The 18,278-nt window shown below is 43.8% G+C and overlaps 1 protein-coding gene across 2 annotated transcripts; it reads right to left on the minus strand.

Annotated features, from left to right (window-relative positions):
- Positions 1-1,122: 1,122 nt before the first annotated feature.
- On the minus strand, positions 1,123-2,737 carry LOC306814844 (inositol 1,4,5-trisphosphate receptor-interacting protein-like 1). 2 transcript variants are annotated; one of them, XM_079331321.1, is made up of 2 exons: positions 2,250-2,737; positions 1,123-1,871 (listed from the first exon to the last, which is right to left on the minus strand). In XM_079331321.1, exons 1-2 carry the CDS (start codon positions 2,640-2,642, stop codon positions 1,290-1,292), a joined length of 975 nt encoding a protein of 324 aa, XP_079187447.1. In that variant the 5' UTR covers positions 2,643-2,737; the 3' UTR covers positions 1,123-1,289. The 2 variants fall into 2 exon arrangements, with proteins under 2 accessions (XP_079187447.1, XP_079187448.1); XM_079331322.1 differs by having other exon boundaries at positions 1,123-1,868; positions 2,250-2,733.
- Between the last annotated feature and the right edge of the window lie 15,541 nt (positions 2,738-18,278).

The raw sequence follows: 18,278 nt of genomic DNA on the forward strand, positions 1-18,278 counted from the left end.
GTATTATAATAAGCATACCTCAGAAATATATAAGAAGTGGAGAAAAATTCTAATTTTCTCTCTGAGAAGCAGCAATTACTGCAGAGTACTGCTATGGAGCCCCAGGCACAGTGTTGCTATGTTGAGAATCTGAAATAAAAATTTCTGTCTACATTTTCTGGGATGTTTGCTATACAGGTACAGTAAACAGGATGAATGGTCTGGCACAACATGAGCTCCTCTCTGCAGTTTAATAGCCTGAGGTATATCAGCTGTCTAACTCCGTAATCCAATTTCATAAAACACCCAAGAAATATGAAAGATCCAGCCTGTAGTTGTGGAAACTGGTGTGAAGCAATTTAGATGGCTGAGGTTGCCCTGGCTCTATTAAATGTAGTTATGTGCACTATTGCAATACCTCTTTCTTTTCCTGTGTCCACCAGCAATAATGACAAGATATTTCCATTTACAGAACCCTGGATCAAATGCATTTCATGCTTACTTGGTTTTGATGTGCTTAGGAACTCTGTAGGTTTTATTTAGAATCTGCTTCAGTCAAAGTGAGTTTTCCTCTCAGGTTAACAAATCTTGGATCACACCTCAACCCCATAATTCTGGGAACATTGTCTGAATAATTCTAAAGAAAAATTTACACACGCCTGCTTAGAACTTTAGACCGAAACAGGTTAATTTTAAAAAACCCTAAAACAAACTCAAAAAATCAAGTAATTTTACCACGTTTGCTTTCATCAACTCAAAAGTGATTTTCCAGAATTTTCCAAAATAAATACTACATTCAAACTGTGGAATTGTACCTGGTGGGTGAGGACAGGGTGTGGCTTCACCTGCAGATACAGGACACTTTAACCTAAAACCATGGGACACATAGGGACATACAGGAGCATGTCCAGACATGTTCCTAGTTCTGTCTGCAAGTAGTGTGGATATTTGTTATTTTTGTTACATTAAAAGCCTTTGAGTTTCAAGGCCACTCCATCATTCCTGTCTCTGTATTTACGCCATGGACTTCCCGTCTGGACCGGCCCTGGTGTTGCTGCCCGCCAGCAGCGATATCAAACCAGCCTCGAGAGTTAACAGAATGTGACACAGTCTAGTCTAAAAGAAATCACAAATTATTCCTCCTGTTTTCAAAAGCTGCCAGAAATTCTCTGGTTTATTAAAGCAAAAAGGAGTTCTTTAGGGAAGGGCTGAAATTCCATCCCATTTGTTGAATAGCTTAGGTGGTATTTAGGAAAAAGAGGCGGCAGCTCTCTGGCCCACACAGTGCTGCTGGCAGAGCTGGCTGCTGCCTACTCAAGGCTCAAGTAGGCACCTGAGCTGCATTCCTGCACGGCCAAATCCATCCCAATCCTGCAGTGCAGCCCAGAGGTGCTGCTCAGCTGCCAGCTGCAGGACTTGCCGGAGGGCAGCGCCGTGAGCTGGCAGTGACACGACTGTGGCAAAAGCAGCCAGGCTGATGACACCAACATTTGGACCCAGCAGGTGACTTTCTTTGCATCCAAGCAGGAGCCTGTGCAGAGGGTGTCCAGCAGGTTCTGATCCCTGGGCAGCTGGCCACCAGAGGCGTGCAGGAAGCACGTCTGCCCCAGCAGCTGCTCCCCGGAGCACAGGCACTCCAGAGCCACACGGATGCGCCCGGCTGGCGGCCGCTCCTTGCTGTGTGTGTGGAAGGAGTAGCCAGGGGGTGGCTGCAGGATGACCAGCGGGCGGAAGGTGCTGCTCTTCCCCTGGATGCTCCAGGCTTCAGAGCTGCTGTCCATCCCAGCGGCCAGGTGCAATTCAGGCATGGAGTTCCTCCGGGAGAGCACTCGGCAGACATGGAGCAGCTCGTCCACCAGCTCCTTCAGCACCTTCGTGCTGGGCAGGCCCTGCTGGAGAATCACAGAATTACAGAAGAGCTGGGCTTGGCAGTGACCTATAAAGGCCATCCAGTGTGAGCCCACAGCCATGAGCAGGGACATTCTCAACTAGACCAGGCTGCTGACAGCCCACTCCAGCCTTATCCTGGATGTGCCCATTGCTGATGGGGTGGGTACAGCCAAAGTGCTGCCACCAGTGTCTGCACCCTTCACCTTCTCCTTGCACTTCACCTTCTCCTCACTGCCAACCTTTCCTTGACTGCTAAACTTCTCTCTGCTCCCACCCTTCTCCTGGTTACTGACATTCTCTTTCTCCTTGCTGTTCACCTTATCATACCCAAATTTGTTACTGCGGACCCTCCCCTCCATGCTGAACTTCAAGATGACAACCTTCTTTCCCTTGGCTCCCTCTTGCTCCCTGCAGCTGGCAGATCCACGCCTTCTTCTCCTGAGCAGGCAAAAGCCCCTAAGTAGCAGAACCAGAACCAGGGCTGCTGCACTGCCCCAAAACAGCCAGTGTTGTTTCAGTGCAGGACAGAGCAGGATTTCCATTGTGCCTCTGCTCCCCTCCATCTCCTGCAGAAGCCGAGACATCTCCAGGTTCAGAACTTCCTCGCGCTCCCAAATCCGCTTCAATTCATTTTTGTCAATATTTGGGTCTGCTGTCAGCCCAGTCTGGGCAGCTAACAGGGCCAGGATCAAGGCCAGTGTTGGAGACATTGCCTGGTGGGAGAAAGGGGACTCAGCACGTCTGGCTGGGAGCGAGGAGGGGGCTGGAGGCATCTGGAATGTCCCCAGAGCCTCTCTGCCACACTGAGAGCCCCAAGCCCCTCTTCCCCAGCCTTGGGGACAGTGTTCTTCCCTGAGGGCCCCAGCTCTCACTCTGGGTTTAAGCCCCCAGGGCACCTTTCCCAGCCCCCATCCAGCCCAGCATTCCCAGGGTGTGTGCACTCACTGCCTGTCAGGATCCAACTGCCGCTGCTGCCCCTGCACACAGGTGTCAGCGTCACCTGTGCTCTGTGATGCCACAGCCACCAGAACCACGTCACTCGGCTGCCAAGCTGCCGTGCCCCTGCTCACAGCTCCCACTGTGACCCGTGCTCTGGCATGTCACAGCCCCAGAGCCACACCTCCCAGCCCACAGGCCCCAGCCTTCATCCCTTGGTGGCTCCTGGGCATCCTCTCCTTGAGTGCAAACCCAGCCACAGGAGCCCCCAGGGCGCTCTGGATCCAGGCTGCAGACACCCTAAAGTCATCACTGGGGACTGGAGCTGGATCTTCCTGTGCTGACCACCCCTGACTGCCCTACAGGAGAACCTAAACCTCACCTGCTGCAACCTGAGCACATCTCCTCTCCTCCTATCCCTTGTTTCTTGGGAGAATAGATCGATCCTCACCTGGCTGCACCCTCTTGTCTGACAGTTGCAGAATTTGGCTGGAGCACCCAGCAGCAAAGCAAAGGGCAAATCAACCCCTTCTGAGCGTTACAGATTTCCTGGCGGTGCCCCGCTGCTCTCTGGTGCAGTGTCACTGCCACGCTCCTGCAGAGAATGGGGATGTTCTGCTCAGAGCATTTCTTGTCTGTTTATCTGCACCAACTCTGCACACTTACATTTGAGATTGCTGAAGTTCATTCTTGACAGCACACATGATTCTGGCCTTGACACCCAAGTGGTTCCAGTCTTTGGACAGTCCCCACCTGACCTCAGTTAAAGTGTAGGAATGGTACATTCCTGGGAAGAACAGTCCCACTATCCCAAAAATACTTTGGGCTTATTTATAATTAAAAGTTTCTTAAAATTAAAAATGATCTTATTTCAGAAAAAAGCAAATGAAAATTAAACCCAGTGAAAGTCAAATTTCAAACACTATAACTTTTCAAATTTCATTTTCTGTGAAATTTCACCTCTACCACCATGAACAAATCATAATCGCTTCAGGCTAACTCCTGACACATTTAACAGGGTACCATGTTGATATTGCCTGCCAAATAACTTTCTGAATCAGACAAAGTGTGTGGGTACAATTCATCTGAACACCATTTCCTGCTGCCAGGGAGGATAGACATCTTTGTATCTCCTGACTGGCATGATCTTGATTGTGTCACACAGCAGATCTGCATTACATGAAACACAAATGTGACAGGGCTGGGTAAGGGCAAAGCTGGAAGAAATCTGTTCTTTTCCACCTGGGAATAGTAGGAGGAAACTGCCTGAGGAGGACACAGGGGAATCTACAGCTTCAGTTGGAGCTCCCTAAAACTTCTTTGCAGATCCAGCTGCTCTTCAGCTGCACAGCCACCATTTTCATTGCTCTGTAGGAAGTGGTGGCTCCCAAGCAGCCCTTGTGTTCAGTGCCAAAACAGGGCTGGGACGAAGAAAGGACCTATTCATCTCTATTGACCTTCAACAGGAACTTCATAATATCTGCTCCACTGTTCTACTACAGCTCTCCCAAGCTGTGTCTCTCAAATTTTTATTTGCCGTGTTGTCTTGGTTGGAAAAGTCAGGTGTCTGCTAGGGAAGGCAAAGCCTTCCCTTGGACTGAAGAATGTAAATGCTTTTGCTCTGAATTATTATGATTTTGAAATTAAGGGGTTCTCAGGCAAAGATATGAGGATAGGAATAACAGCTCTTTACTAGTATGAATAACAAGGCAAGCAAAGAACAATAACTCTGGCATTAACAACAAACAGAACCAGGGACCCAGAGGCAATCCTCTCCAGCAGGCACTTTTCCCTTTGGTGCAGTTACCATCACAGCTGGCAGGAACGAGTGAAAAATCTGGGGGTGGAGGCTGAGATGTGTCAGAGTTCCACGGCGGAATGCAGAATGTCCCGGCAGGTGGGAGGGCACGGGAGCTGCATGGAGAAGCCCAGAGCAAAGCCAAGAGCCAGCGGGGCTGGGCCAGCAGGGCCGGCTCTGAGCAGGGCAGGGAGAGGCCAAGCTCTGGATTCCCGGCACACGAGCACAGCTGATGGGTCCTTCAGGTGCCGGTGAGCTCTCCCTGCAGCAGGCAGAAAAGAGCCAAAGCAAAAGAGATCCACGACTGCCCCAGCCCCTTTACCTGCTTCTGATCTCAAGGTGTCTGTATCCCTCTGAGAGAAACTCCCAAAAACCGGAGGAATTCCCCTTCTCCATGTCTGGAGCACCCAGCCATCAGTGCCTCTCAGCAACTCCATGGGAAAAAATTCAACAAGTAACACAGAAAAAAAAGGAAAGAACACACAACCCTCAACACCTGTTTATGTCCATCCCAAAGCTGAGCCAAGAATAATATAAGATAGAACCTTTTTAGAGGTACTCTGCTCTTACTTTGTGTCTTTTTCTCTCTCACACACACACAGAACACACACACTTCTCACATCTCTCACATTATCTATCTATCTATCTATCTATCTATCTATCTATCTATCTATCTATCTATCTATCAGGAGAAACTCTCCATACTTGCATAAATTTTATCCACACTGGCAGAAATATTAGAATGCAACTAAGGAACATATTATAAAATATAACTTGGCAGAATGACTTAAAAGGATTTAGGGCATGTTTCTGACAACTGAGCATAGTTACTTCAAGAAAATAGTTCTTGAATATGATCTCTGTGCAAGCATCCTCACAGTTCTGGGAAGAGGCATATATGGGTAACATGGTCAAAATCCTGCTCCGTGTTCAGAAACCTTCAGCACACAAACATGAAAGAAAATAATTTCAAGTTACATTAGTAGCAGAGGTAAAAATCAGTGATCTATGGATATGGAGGACAAAGGCAGCAGGAAAGTTTTACTTTTGATGTTGTAATATACAATGAAAAGTAAAGAATTCACAGTCTGTTTAAAGGGTATTTAACAATAAGGCTAAAAATGTGGTGGTTTAGGAATTGAGTTTTGGGAAAACTACCAGATTCTTAAATAAAAATTCCCTCCCTTATCTCTTGGTGTAACTGCAAGCTCCTTCCTAGTTTTTTCCCCCAGACAACTAAAATCTACAATTAACTCAGGCTTTTTAAAAAAGGTAATGAGAATTGATCAGTTTTGTTATAGAAGTTCAAGTATTTTTCCCTTTGAATTAGAGCACTTCAGGGCAGTTATTCAATAGCCTTGCAGTCTATTCTCACTGATAACAAAGAAAACAATGCTCAAGATATGCTTTGTGAGCACAGCACTCTCTGTCCCTGGGATGCTCAGGTGGCCTAAGGAGCTGAACACCATCCACTGACAGCTCATGACATTATTTGCTTGTTTTTGGGGCTTCTGTCAGGTGTGAGCTCTGTGCTGAAGATTTATTCTCCTTTCTCTGCTGTGATGCAGTGATCAGGAGATTTCAGTCACAGCTCTGCTCCTGTTGACACAGTCAGGGCAGCCCTGTCCAGCACCTTTTGGCGGGTGTATTTTAGACTTGTACAGGTTAAGTAGCAAAGACAGTTACCCAGGGGAATAACCATCGCGCTTCTAAAGTAAATATCCTCTGAACATCCCCCAATGTCTATGTGCCTAAACACACCCAGTTCCTATCATATGTGAAGTCACAAACCAGTGGTTTGACCACAGAAACGCCAGTTTGTGTTTCACTACATGACAGTGTGTTACGAGATCAGAATGTTGGAGATAGAGACAACACATGCTTTTGGAGATCCATGCAACAGCAGCCTGTTTTATTGTTCAGATCCTCCTTAAATAGGAGATTCAGAACTCCCCATGTAGACAGCTGGTTGGTGCCTTTAACACTGCCCAGCTCCCTGGCCATGGTACATCTGCATTTAGGGCTGAATGAGATTGCCTGAGATTCCTCTGTAGATTTGAATCCAACGTATTCTTGTTCAATTCTGGGCTGGTTGAGTTTAGGGGACAGCTTCAGACCAGCTCCACTGTGACAGCAGTGGGGTGGGTTTTTTTGGTTTTTTTTTTTTTTTTTTTTTTTTTTTTTTTTTTTTTTTTTTTTGTTGGTTGATTTTTTTCGTTTATTTTCCTTTGGTCACATTTTTTTTACAAGTTATTACCACTGTTCTTCTAGAGAAAAATGGAATTCAATAGGGAGAGAGTTTTTGGGTGTATAATCTCTGGTCAGAGGTAGTGAATACCCATTGTCCCTTACACAAACCAGTTCAGCAGTAAAACTTCCCACCCTGGGAAGGCCACACACAGGACATTGGCATGAGAGGCAGCTGAGAAAGGGTCATAAACAATCAAAGACCCAAAAATGTCTCCCAGACTCATTCCTGAGTCCACCAGAGCCCTGCACATGATGCAGACCCATCCTCTGTTGCAAGAAACTGTCAGACTGCCCTTCCTCAGAGGACACACTTGGGCATTCCCACCTGGCCCAAATGTGTTTCAATCCATTGAACTCCGTGTTCTGTGGGACCATCACCACTGAGAACACAAGGGGAGGATCAGTGGGACATTGTTTGGATCCATGGAGTGGTGGTATTTTCTATCTAATCTGTTTCTGTCACTCTCTTTCTCCTCCCTGCTTTTTTTTTTTTTTTTTTTTTTTGATTTCTTTCTATATCTCTCTTTTCCACACATTTATTGTTAAATAAAATCCATACTATTGACTTTGGCATATAGTCTTGTTTGCACATTAATTGGGCAGAGGCATGTCTCTAACAATTTTATTTTAATAACTGGATCATAACAAATAGCATGAAAATTTTCTGAGGAATATCATGCATGACCAAATGTCTTTCTCTAAGCTGTTTACAGTGGCTCAGAGCTCTGCTGTTGGTCTTCCTTCAGTGTCAAATTTCTTCTGCTCTTAAAACATATGGAAACTAAGTTTTTCCTTTTTTTTTAAGTACTACACAGGTAACCAAACCTTGTATCCTTAAGCACACTCAGGGCAGCCAAGGATTCTGAAACATTGAGGAAATATATTCTGCATAAAAAGCTGCTGACATTCCATGGAGTCACTGCAGTTAGATTTTTTTATGAGTGGTCCTTTTAAGGATCAGATTTACTACACTGAGAATGAAGAATTCCAGAAATACTTTTTCCCCCACTTCAGTTAGGGACATTTTCTATTGTTCTTACCCCATCTCAGATCTATTGTGCTGGCTGTGGAGGGATGTTTGCAGGAGATGTGCAGGATTTTCCCTTGGTAGATTATTGCTCTTTCCATCAATCAATGCTTGCAGAAATGCTGCAAAATTCCCAGTGGAAAACAGCACATATACACAGAGCAAATACTATGGATAGGATCGATGCCACAAATAATTGCAGGGCGTTTCCATTTTTCCGTGTGACTTTAGATTTCTCTTAATCTAAACAGTGTCTGGCACTGACCGACATTTGTTTCCCATCTATCCAAAACTCCTGGATTTAACCCAGCAGAGATACAATCTTTTTAATGGAACTCCAGCCATGGATTTATTCAGTACTTCCCTGAAACAGGATCCTGTGCCACATGGAATTACTTCAAAGCTGGATCTAACTTTAAAGCCAGCCCTGCTTTGTGTGGTGGTGTTGTACAAGAACATTTAGAGATTGCTGCCAGCGGAGCTTGTCCTTCATTTTTTGGTTATAGAACCGTATTTTCCAGGGACTCCTGTGACACCAGGCTAGCTAAGCACTTGCAGGTTTAGCCATCAGAATCTTCTTTATTATCCACTCTCAAAACACTCATTCATGGTCTGGTCTTTCTTCAGCAGAACTAGAAATAGAGGTACCTCTTGCCTGTCTCTGGTGGCATGACTCCTGTTCATGCCAAAATGCAGGGATTGCATCTGGTCACTTCAGAAAGATGATGAACAAATATCAAAATGTGATTATTGATATCCTAAGCACAAGTTTGAGAGACAGTGCAGAGAAGCAGGAAAAATATTTAATTTCTGTATATTAATAGTTCTCCAATAAAGAAAACTTTAAAAGTTTGTTTAGAATTTTTTTTTTCTCATTTTAGATGAATCTTTAGTGGAAAAATAATAATTGGAATTGTTCATATCTTTCAATTCACAGCAGGGACAAAACAAACAATTGCTACATAGTAATGTCAGCTTGTTAGTGAAGAGATGCAGGGACCTGAAGCCTTTGATGACCCGAGGATCCACAGGATTCTGGAGTCTCTATTTTTAATAAAAACATTAGTTTTAAGACTAGTTACTTCAAAGCAGAAAAGAGAAAATTCTGCAAAGAACTCTGCTGGTCTCACAGTGTCTGAGCACCCTGAAGTGGTGGGTGTTCCTAAGTACCAGTTCCACTTGGAATATGCCATCACACCATTCTTCCCAACTTTAGAGCTGGATCTCCATACAGTACTCTTTTTTTCCCATTTCTTGAGTGATGAAGCACACATTTGCTCCTGAAATGCTCCTTAAAGGCACCTGACACTTTTGCTTCAGCAGTAGTAGGAGGTAACTGTGTAGCAAATGACCAAATTTCATTTCTAGCAGTATCTCAGTGCAACTAGCCTTACGTGAATCACGTGAGAAACCAAATGAAATATTATTTTCTCTCTTTTTTTTTTTTTTGTTTGTTTGTTTGTTTTTACTATTTTTTAAGGCTTCTGCTATTAGAAAACAGCCAGGTAGCACAGGCTGTTTGTCATTGCTGATTTAGCTCCAAGTGAATTGGCACCAGTCACACTCAGGACCTAATGAGTAGATAATTTGAAGAAAAAAACCTTGTGTGGTGTTCCCTACTGAAGTGGAGAAATGTCAGATGCAAACAGAGTTTTCACACTTGTGATTTAGTGTGTGCCATAATCCAAGTATGAGCCAGCTGAGAACAACTCTGGGAAGGGAGGAAATGCAAGTAGCTCAACAGGAAGAAACAACTTTTTTTCCTTCACATTTGTGGCCTCATTTACATTTTCAGAACCTCACAGCTATAACAACACTATTATTGTGCCTTCAAACGAATTCTGTGGTTACTTGCACACTTGGGAGGCAGAAGGAGCCACTTGTGTTATTAATCATGTGTGACTTTACTAAATTTCATTAAGTGTTCAATGCCAGAGATAAAGTCTTCATTGGACACTACAGGATTATTTGAAACTGCTTTTAGGCACTGTAAAGTAATCTTTAATTATAGAATCCAGTGCAGGTCTTGCCTGAACTGATGATGTCTTCCTGTGTAAGACGTGTTTTTATTGATCCACCCCAACCTGAGGTCATTTTACTGCTAATGCCTCACATTGCTCTCAAGTGAAGGTGCATAACCCTTTTCTGGAAATACAGATTATCTCCACCCTATTCTTGTATTTTATTCCAGCAATGATGGACTCTTGGAAAACTGCAAATTTTTTTGGCCAGCCCCTGGTGCTGAACGTGTCCCTTTTCCCTTGAATAAAACTGGCCCCTGCCTGCAAAATGCACAAAGAAATGGTTGATATTCATGTGAACTGAAGCCCTGTGCCCATTGTCCAGCTATTTATTTTTATGCTACCAATAACAGCTCTGCCTAGGAAGGATCATGCTAAAACTAATTGACTCTCTAAGCACATAAGCACAGCTTAAATAAATAAACAAACAAATCAATAATCAGTCCCTGAAGTTTACAGCAGAAAACCTCTACCTCGCTGGGGGTACAAATAAAAAACCCGCAGAGTACCAGAAAAATGAAAGAATAAGAGAAAGAATGGAAGGAAGGAAGGAAGGATTCCAGGAAGGAAGGAAGGATTCCAGGAAGGAAGGATTCCAGGAAGGAAGGAAGGATTCCAGGAAGGAAGGAAGGAAGGAAGGAAGGATTCCAGGAAGGATTCCAGGAAGGAAGGAAGGAAGGAAGGAAGGAAGAAAGAGAGAAAGAAAGAGAGAAAGAGAGAAAGAGAGAGAGAGAGAAAGAAAGAGAGAAAGAAAGAAAGAAAGAAAGAAAGAAAGAAAGAAAGAAAGAAAGAAAGAAAGAAAGAAAGAAAGAAAGAAAGAAAGAAAGAAAGAAAGAAAGAAAGAAAGAAAGAAAGAAAGAAGAACCCCCAAATCCCTAGTGTAATGTAAAATGTATTAATACCTTTTTTGTTCTTTTTTTTTCCTTGTCAGTTCAGATTTATTTCAGTTACCAGTCACAATGATGACACTACCTCTACTTACACTTTACAGCCATATAATGGCTACAACTATAATGACACAAAGTTTTGACCAGCATTTTCTCCAGTCTTGGGGAATCAGGTCCCCCAATGTATTCCATGTATTCTGGTGAACTTTAGGCAGTTTTTATTCCAGTGCCAAACTCTTCCTTGGTGTTTCTTGACTTTGATGTTTGATTCTTACAGAATTTAAGCATAAGTGGCTTCCAGTCACAATTACTTGCACTTTTTAAGCAGCCTCGAATATATTTGACAAAATTCTCTTGTTTCCCAAGAACAAATACACTGAGTTTCCAAAACACAATGTGAGCACAAATCTCATTGCTCAATCACATTGTTCAATGTTCAGCATGGAGTGTTTGCCTCCAGCTGAGCACGCAGACCTTCAGCTGAGTCAGGGCACATCTGCTGTCTAATAACAATTTCACTTAGTATTCTACTGATCTGGACTGGGTGCCAGGGGAACACTGGCAGTGAGCATTAGCTCCTGTGGAGACGGGGCAGCCAAAATGCTGCTCCAGGACACAACTCTGTCTGTTTACCTTAGAACTTAATTAAGAGGCAATTCTAGTTCATAAGACATTATACTACAAGGCTGCTGATTTATTAGGCAGACATTCAGTAATGTGATTGAGTGTTCTTGTACACAGTGGATTAACTACAAGTGTGTTGTTCCAGGATGATTTAAAAATGGAAAGCTGTTTTAGCCTGGCGCTGGAGTTGCTGGGTGAAACTTTTCCAGGAGGTTGTGGAGGTGTGGCGCGGGCGGGGCAGCGCGGCCATGGCGGCCGGGCCGGGCGCCTCAGCGGCTGGGGCAGGGCCGGGCCGGTGCTGCGGGGCTCCGGAGCGCCGAGCGGGAGCGGCAGGAATGAGCAGCAATTCCGGGGAGGTGGATGAGATGTGTGGGAAGCTCCAGAACTGTGTCTGGAAGCGCGGCACTCGGCAGGCAGGGCCTGAGTGGCCTCAGCACAGAGCGAGCTCGGGGCAGCGCTGAAGAAGCGGCGGGGACGGGACAGCGGCAGCTCGGCTCCCAGCAGGGTAGAGAGGGGCAAGCCCAAGATCTGGGCACTCCAACGATGAGGACAGGTCCTTCTTTTAGTCAGGTGGGTGTTAGTAAGGTCCCACTTCAGTGGCTGCTCTTACAAGCAGAGGCTCGCCTCACGGCAGAAGGAACAGCTCTGAGCTGGGCTCTGGTGCCTGCAGTGAGTTCCCTTCCCAAGCATCATTTCCAGCCATCCTCCTCCAAAGTGGTGAGTGGGAGAGCCAGCAGCTGTCCCACCCCGACCCCTACCTGTCCAGCTCCTCCACCCCTCTGAGAGATACTCCCAAAAAACAAGAGTGCCACCAGACGCCCTCCTCCGCTGATGCTGGGCCACCTCCCTGTACTCCTTAAGTACCCAGCCACCAGTGCTTCCTAACAACTCAATAGGAAAAAAATCCACAAGTAAAAAATGAACAAAAGAAACCCATCTCCCAACAACATACTGGTTTTCCATTTTGTTCCTACTCCAGCTTTTGCACAGTTTAAAATCTGTTGAAGGGGACAGGAAATTATTTGCTACATGATGTGAGGGAAGAAGAAAGAACAATTGTCTGTATACTGCAGTCACTCGAAACTTCCTTCTTTATTAGAAATCAGTTTCCATTATGGACAAAGCTATATTTGCCCGCAGAAAGCACATTTTTTTCCTTCCCTGCCTGTTATATCTAATCTCGGCTTCTAAGGATGAAAAGTCTTATGCGTTCAAGACAAACTCCAGAAAAGAATTCTCAAGCGTCAGTGTTGTCCTTTTCCGAGCCAATACATAAGTAAGCATTTTCCTATAGTCAGAGAAGAGGGTTTGTAACAGCTGGTGTGCAGGAGGTGCTTTCCCCAGCAGGTACTCCAGGCCCAGCAGAAAGGGGCTTCAAACCAAGCTTCCCAGCCTTTCATCTCAAGCTTACTGCTTCAGCATCCACAGTCTAGCCAACAGCAGCCTTTTGCAGCTCCATCCAAATGCTGAGCTAGCTGAAATCTGGTGAGGAAAAAACAAAAATTGAGTATATTTCATTTATGGGAGGAGATACCCACACTGGAGTAAGAAATGCAGGACAGTTTCAGTACAGTGTGCTCTTCCCTCCTACCTAATCAACTTTATAGAGCTTTTCCTGGACAATTTTTGAATGGATTGCAGCCCTCAGCTATGCAAGTTTTCTGAGAAATCTGCTCTCTCTGAGATTTTTAGTAGCTGCTGTGCTAATCATGCTCTGTCAAATATATCTCTGAAAGTGCCTGCCAAACATTTCTAAACCACAACCCAACTGGAGGAAGTATCACTTCTTATACAGGGTGGACAGGTAGTCTGTGCTGAAATCCATGTTCAACACTGGATTGTTAATGAAAATTGGAAAGAAAATATGGATGTAAACACCACTGGATGAGAAAAGAGGGATAAATGAACTCTGATGGACCTCCTGGATTTACAGAATAGGGTGAAATCACTCCTATTCCACCTAACCAGTGGCAGGAAACACTTACTGTCCTGTCCAAAACTTATCTTCTGGTAATGGGCTAAACTCTAAGCTGATGTTATTGTGACTGAGAAACTGTTCTGAGAGTTTAATTCTTTATTCTCTTAGCCAAAGTATCAGTTCTGGTCTCTGTGAAATAATTTTTTTGGTCCAACTTGCTGACATGAGAGTTAAAATTACTTATGTCCACTTACCTTTTGGATACGGTAAGCTGCTGCTGCAGGAGTTCTATGGGGATTATTTACAAGATGGCTTGGACTCTGAACTTGGCTCAGCAGGTTCTACATCTTCTACTCTATGTAGAAGATGGAAAACTGCAAGTGAGGTGCCCGGATGAAGAGAGGTCATGTAGAACAAGGTGATTTGGTGAACTATGAGGAAATCTTCTGCAGGTAAGAGCTGAGGTTTGATGGTCAATTTAAATTGTTTGAAGGATTGGCCTGACATCTCTGACAACTGAGAAAAGCTCACAGCACATCCCTCTACATCCTTTCCTGGTATGGAGGAAAGGTTTGGCTGAGGAAAGGAAGTGTTTTGTTATTCCCTGCAGGGAAACATTTGGACACTCTCATGATTTTGTTGTTACTCATCTCCGGCTGGAGAATTTGGCAGTGAGGCAAAGCAATCTAGCCTGCATGGCTTACTGCACGTGGCTCTTATGAATAACAAAACTCTGTGAAAAGAGGGTAGTACAATCACTGAGACCACCCAAAAAGTCATCCAAATGGACTGATTAAATTTAGTTTGGATTACTCCAGAATATCAGCCAGGCAGTACAACTCTCTTCAAAACTCAGCATTTTCCTAGAAATGGCAAAATGTTGGTCATACTGTGGGAAATGGAGACTGTTCAGAAAGAGGGGATATTTTGTGGTGGAACAAGCAAAATGCAAAGATTTGGAACTGGCTTGTGTGCAGCTCATGCTGGTCACCCAGCCCAGCAGAGGCATTTCTGAGATACAAATGATTAGCAAAAGCTCTTCCTGGAACAGCAGGAATTCACAAACACACTGCAAGGACTCTGGAAGGGAAAAGGAAAACATCTTCAACAGCTGGTTAGACAGAGAACACATGGGAGTAGTTTCAATGAGAGCAGCACTGCCAGTGGGGACTGACTGTGCTCTAGAGACTGAGCTTGTGCTCAGAGCAAGATTTTCAGGGCTGAAGTCTGTGGTTATAAACACAATAGATTTCCTGATTTTCACAAGAGAGGGAAGAAAGGCACGAAACCTGAAAAGGGTAGAAATTAAATAACTCTAGAAGCAAATTTAGTAACCACTGTGAGCTTTGGTTTTGCCAGAGGGACATGAAACAAACCAACCAGACAAACAAACAAACAAACAAGCTCACAGATTTGTTTACAAGTATAATATTCCATTGACTGAATTTATTTAATGCCAGTTTTTGTCAGCTGAAAATCTGGCAGCAACATCAGCAGTGACTGCATTTGCTACAGCAGTACTTGTGTGCAATGGGAAACCCAAACTCTGGAGAACAGTTTTGTAAACTTCTGCCTTCTGCCTTGTGTTTCTATTATCATCCTTAGTCAGCACTAAGATTAAGGGCCATATGTTGGTTTTTTAAAATTTTCTATGATGTAATATTAATTTAATTCACACTGTTCAGATGCTTAACCTGAACTAAAGTTATAACTTTGCTCAGAAGATAATTATGACATGAGAGTGAGCAAATGATCATGAAGGTCACTGTCCTATATTCAAACTGCCAGGTACGACCAAGCTGAAAGCTTGGACCTAGTTCATCTTGGATTTACTTTGTGCTAGCAATAAACACTTGTAATGTTAAAAATTCCATTGCTACCGACTAGGAATGATGCTCTGTTGTTCAGAAAAAGAACTCAAATTTTCTCCTGATTTCTCCTGTCTCTGGAGGGGGAAGGAATATGTTTTTTTCTCGTAAACACTTTTTCAGGCTTCTGAAAAAATACTGTAGAGAAAAAGCTTAGGGCAAAGATAGGAGAGGAGATTAACTAAATATATATGAACATAATAAAAACTTGTTCTTCTTTCCAAGTAGTGTTTGTCTTAATTACTTACACTTAATTGTGTAAGGAATTACAAAACATTATGTTACTTATCTTTCAGCTGGTGTCTGGACTTCACTGGTACAAAAAGGGCTATTCAAGTGTTAAATATTGGTTTTCTAGGGCTGTTTAAGATGCCCTTGCACAACCTCCCTGGTTTCCAGCTGCACTGCAGAAAGGTGTTTATTCCTGCCCATTCTGTGTGATCCTCAGACAATTAGAGCTGACTGGGTGAAAAGAGATTAAACCAGTGGATTAGACAGCCCCACAACTTCCATTTAGCTGAGGGGTCATTTCCATTCCAATGGGGAATGGAGCGACCAAACCACTCAGATGTCTTTCCCAAGACAAACAAGCTTTAGGCTGAATGCACATCAGCTCAAGTTTATTATTTAATGTGTAGTTTTCCAAACCAGTTTTCCAGTTACAACACATTGGTGGATTTTTTTTTCATTCTCTGGCTCCTTTTCTCTAACTTTGAAGTGCAGATTGTGGGATTCAAGGCTTGCACTGTGAGAACAGCAGGTTCTGCATCCGAGGGGACACATACGCACACACACACAAACACACACACAGACACACAGAGGCTCATCAAAAGCATTCACAAGATGCCAGACATCCACAAGACAGTCTGGGGCAGAGACTTCTTGTCTTTCAATGCTTCCAAAGCACCTATCAGCACTCTATTGTTCCAAGGCTCTACTGAATGCAATCACATTAAATAGTAATAGTCTTGTGATGAATGTCATGGGCAAACTTAGCAATAAATACTTGCTGTTTTCCTTCTCTGTTCCTTCCCCGCATACAGAAACTGGGGTAAAATCTTGATTCCTTTCTGTTCCATGTTGGAATCCTCCTGCTAGTGATGTTCAGCTGTTTTCTGGATCAGAAAGTCCATCCTGGCCTTTAAAGCTGACCCAACAATCTGGGGTCTGTGATGTGAGTATTCTGGCAGTGATGCTTTCCTTTGAAGGGATCGTGTTTGGTTTTTTATAACTCTGTTTTCCCCCCAGTCATCTATTGCCAGGGTTTTTCCATGCTGCCTCCAGTGGAATTTCATCAGCAGCATTTGGATGCCCCACTGTGAGAGCTCACTCTGCTCACTCTGTGCTGGGCCTTGGCAGAGCTGAAGGAAGAGGATTGGAACAGATCAATGCTGAAAATACTGTCAGCATTTCTCGTGTTGCTGTCAGGGGCTTAGCAGATTTGTGAGGGAGAAAGAAACAAGAAATTTTTTTAAAAAAACAACCAAAATACGTTCTAGGTATTTATGAATAGGTCTGTGGCACAAGCAGGGTGCCAGAAACATGGAGTCAGAATTGCTTGGAAAAGACCTCTAAGACTGGATCCAAACTTTAACCCAGCCTCACTATCTCACATTCACTACTAAACCAAGTCCTCAGGTGCTGCTGATGCACATTTTTTGCACACTTCTGGGGCTGTTGACTCTACCATTTCTATGAGCCTTCTGTTCCAATGCTTTACAGCCCCTTCTGTGATAAAAAAAAAAACAAACAAACAAACAAACAAAAAAACCTAATATCCAATCTGATTGTTCAATGTCTCAACCTGAGACCATTTCCTCTCATCCTACTATTCTCTGGGAGAAGACACTGTCACCTATCTCAGCACACTCTCCTTGTGGAGAGTTGTAGAGAGTGAGAAGGTCCCCCCTGAGCCTCCTTTGCTCCAGGCTGAGACTCCACAGCTCACTCAGCACCTCCTGGTGCTCCACACCCTTCCCCAGCTCAGTTCCCTTCTCTGGACTCACTCCAGAGACTCAATGTCCTTCCTTTTTGAAATGTGAATTCTTTCAAATTGAAAGCCCCAAAAATGAATGCAGGGTTTAAGAAAATGTTTCATAGCAGCTGGAAGATAGGCCTGCGTTTGCTAGGAAATAACCCTAATATTGGTGTGCTTTCTGAGCACTGAGCCACCACAAGCTAGTTCCACACATGTATAGATAAAACTCTGAGAAGATTAATTCCCTGGGTATGAAAGTTCATCTTTTTTAACTGCTCTGAGTTTGAGTCCTCAGAACCTGCTGCCTTTGAACATCCTGTAGACTGGAAAAATGCAATTTGGTGTATCAGAAACAGTGAAGAGTATTCTCACTTTATAGCTTTAGGAGAGTTGAGGAAGACATTCCTGTATGCACAGAGAGATGTGTCCTTTAAAGAGACCATGGCATTTGAACCTAATGCTTTTACTTGTTCCCTATTTTGTCCTCACCTTCTTCACTGTGAGGTGGAGATCCTAAATGATCTCCTTGGTGTAGGCAGCATCCTGCACTGTGTGCCTCCAGTCTGTTACAATATCTCCTCAAGCAATCAGGCAGAATATTGTCTCTTTCCTGACAAAACTCTCTGTATCCAGTGGCTGGTCCTCAATCTGTTTAGTTTTTCCACAAAAAGAACAATTCCAGAAGGAAATTGATGCTTTATTTGAACTGCCCAGACAACACACTGGTAGCACCCAAAACTTGGTGCTCTGAACTGCAGAGACTTCCCACAAAATAAATGCATTACCACATTGTCCAATAAGGAAAGTTATTTTCTTGCCCTGCTAATAAACAGCATGTGTTGTTCTAAATAAGATAGTCAACTAAGTGGAACTTTATTCCAGTCCAGAGCAAAAATTGTGACATCTGTAAGAATGCTGGAGGACACAAAAGAAGAGAAAATGGACATTTGAAAAGATTGTAAATGTGAGGAGTGACGTTTGCCTATGCTAGATAACACACCATTAGAAAATTCTTTAGTGGATTTGATCTTGGTCTTTGATCATAGATCTTTGATCTATGTATTTTATCTCTGTGAAATGTAGCTAGAGTGCACAAGGAAAT

The sequence above is a fragment of the Erithacus rubecula genome (genome assembly GCF_903797595.1).
Source record: "Erithacus rubecula genome assembly, contig: SUPER_Z_unloc_2, whole genome shotgun sequence".
Classification (NCBI taxonomy): Eukaryota; Metazoa; Chordata; class Aves; order Passeriformes; family Muscicapidae; genus Erithacus; species Erithacus rubecula.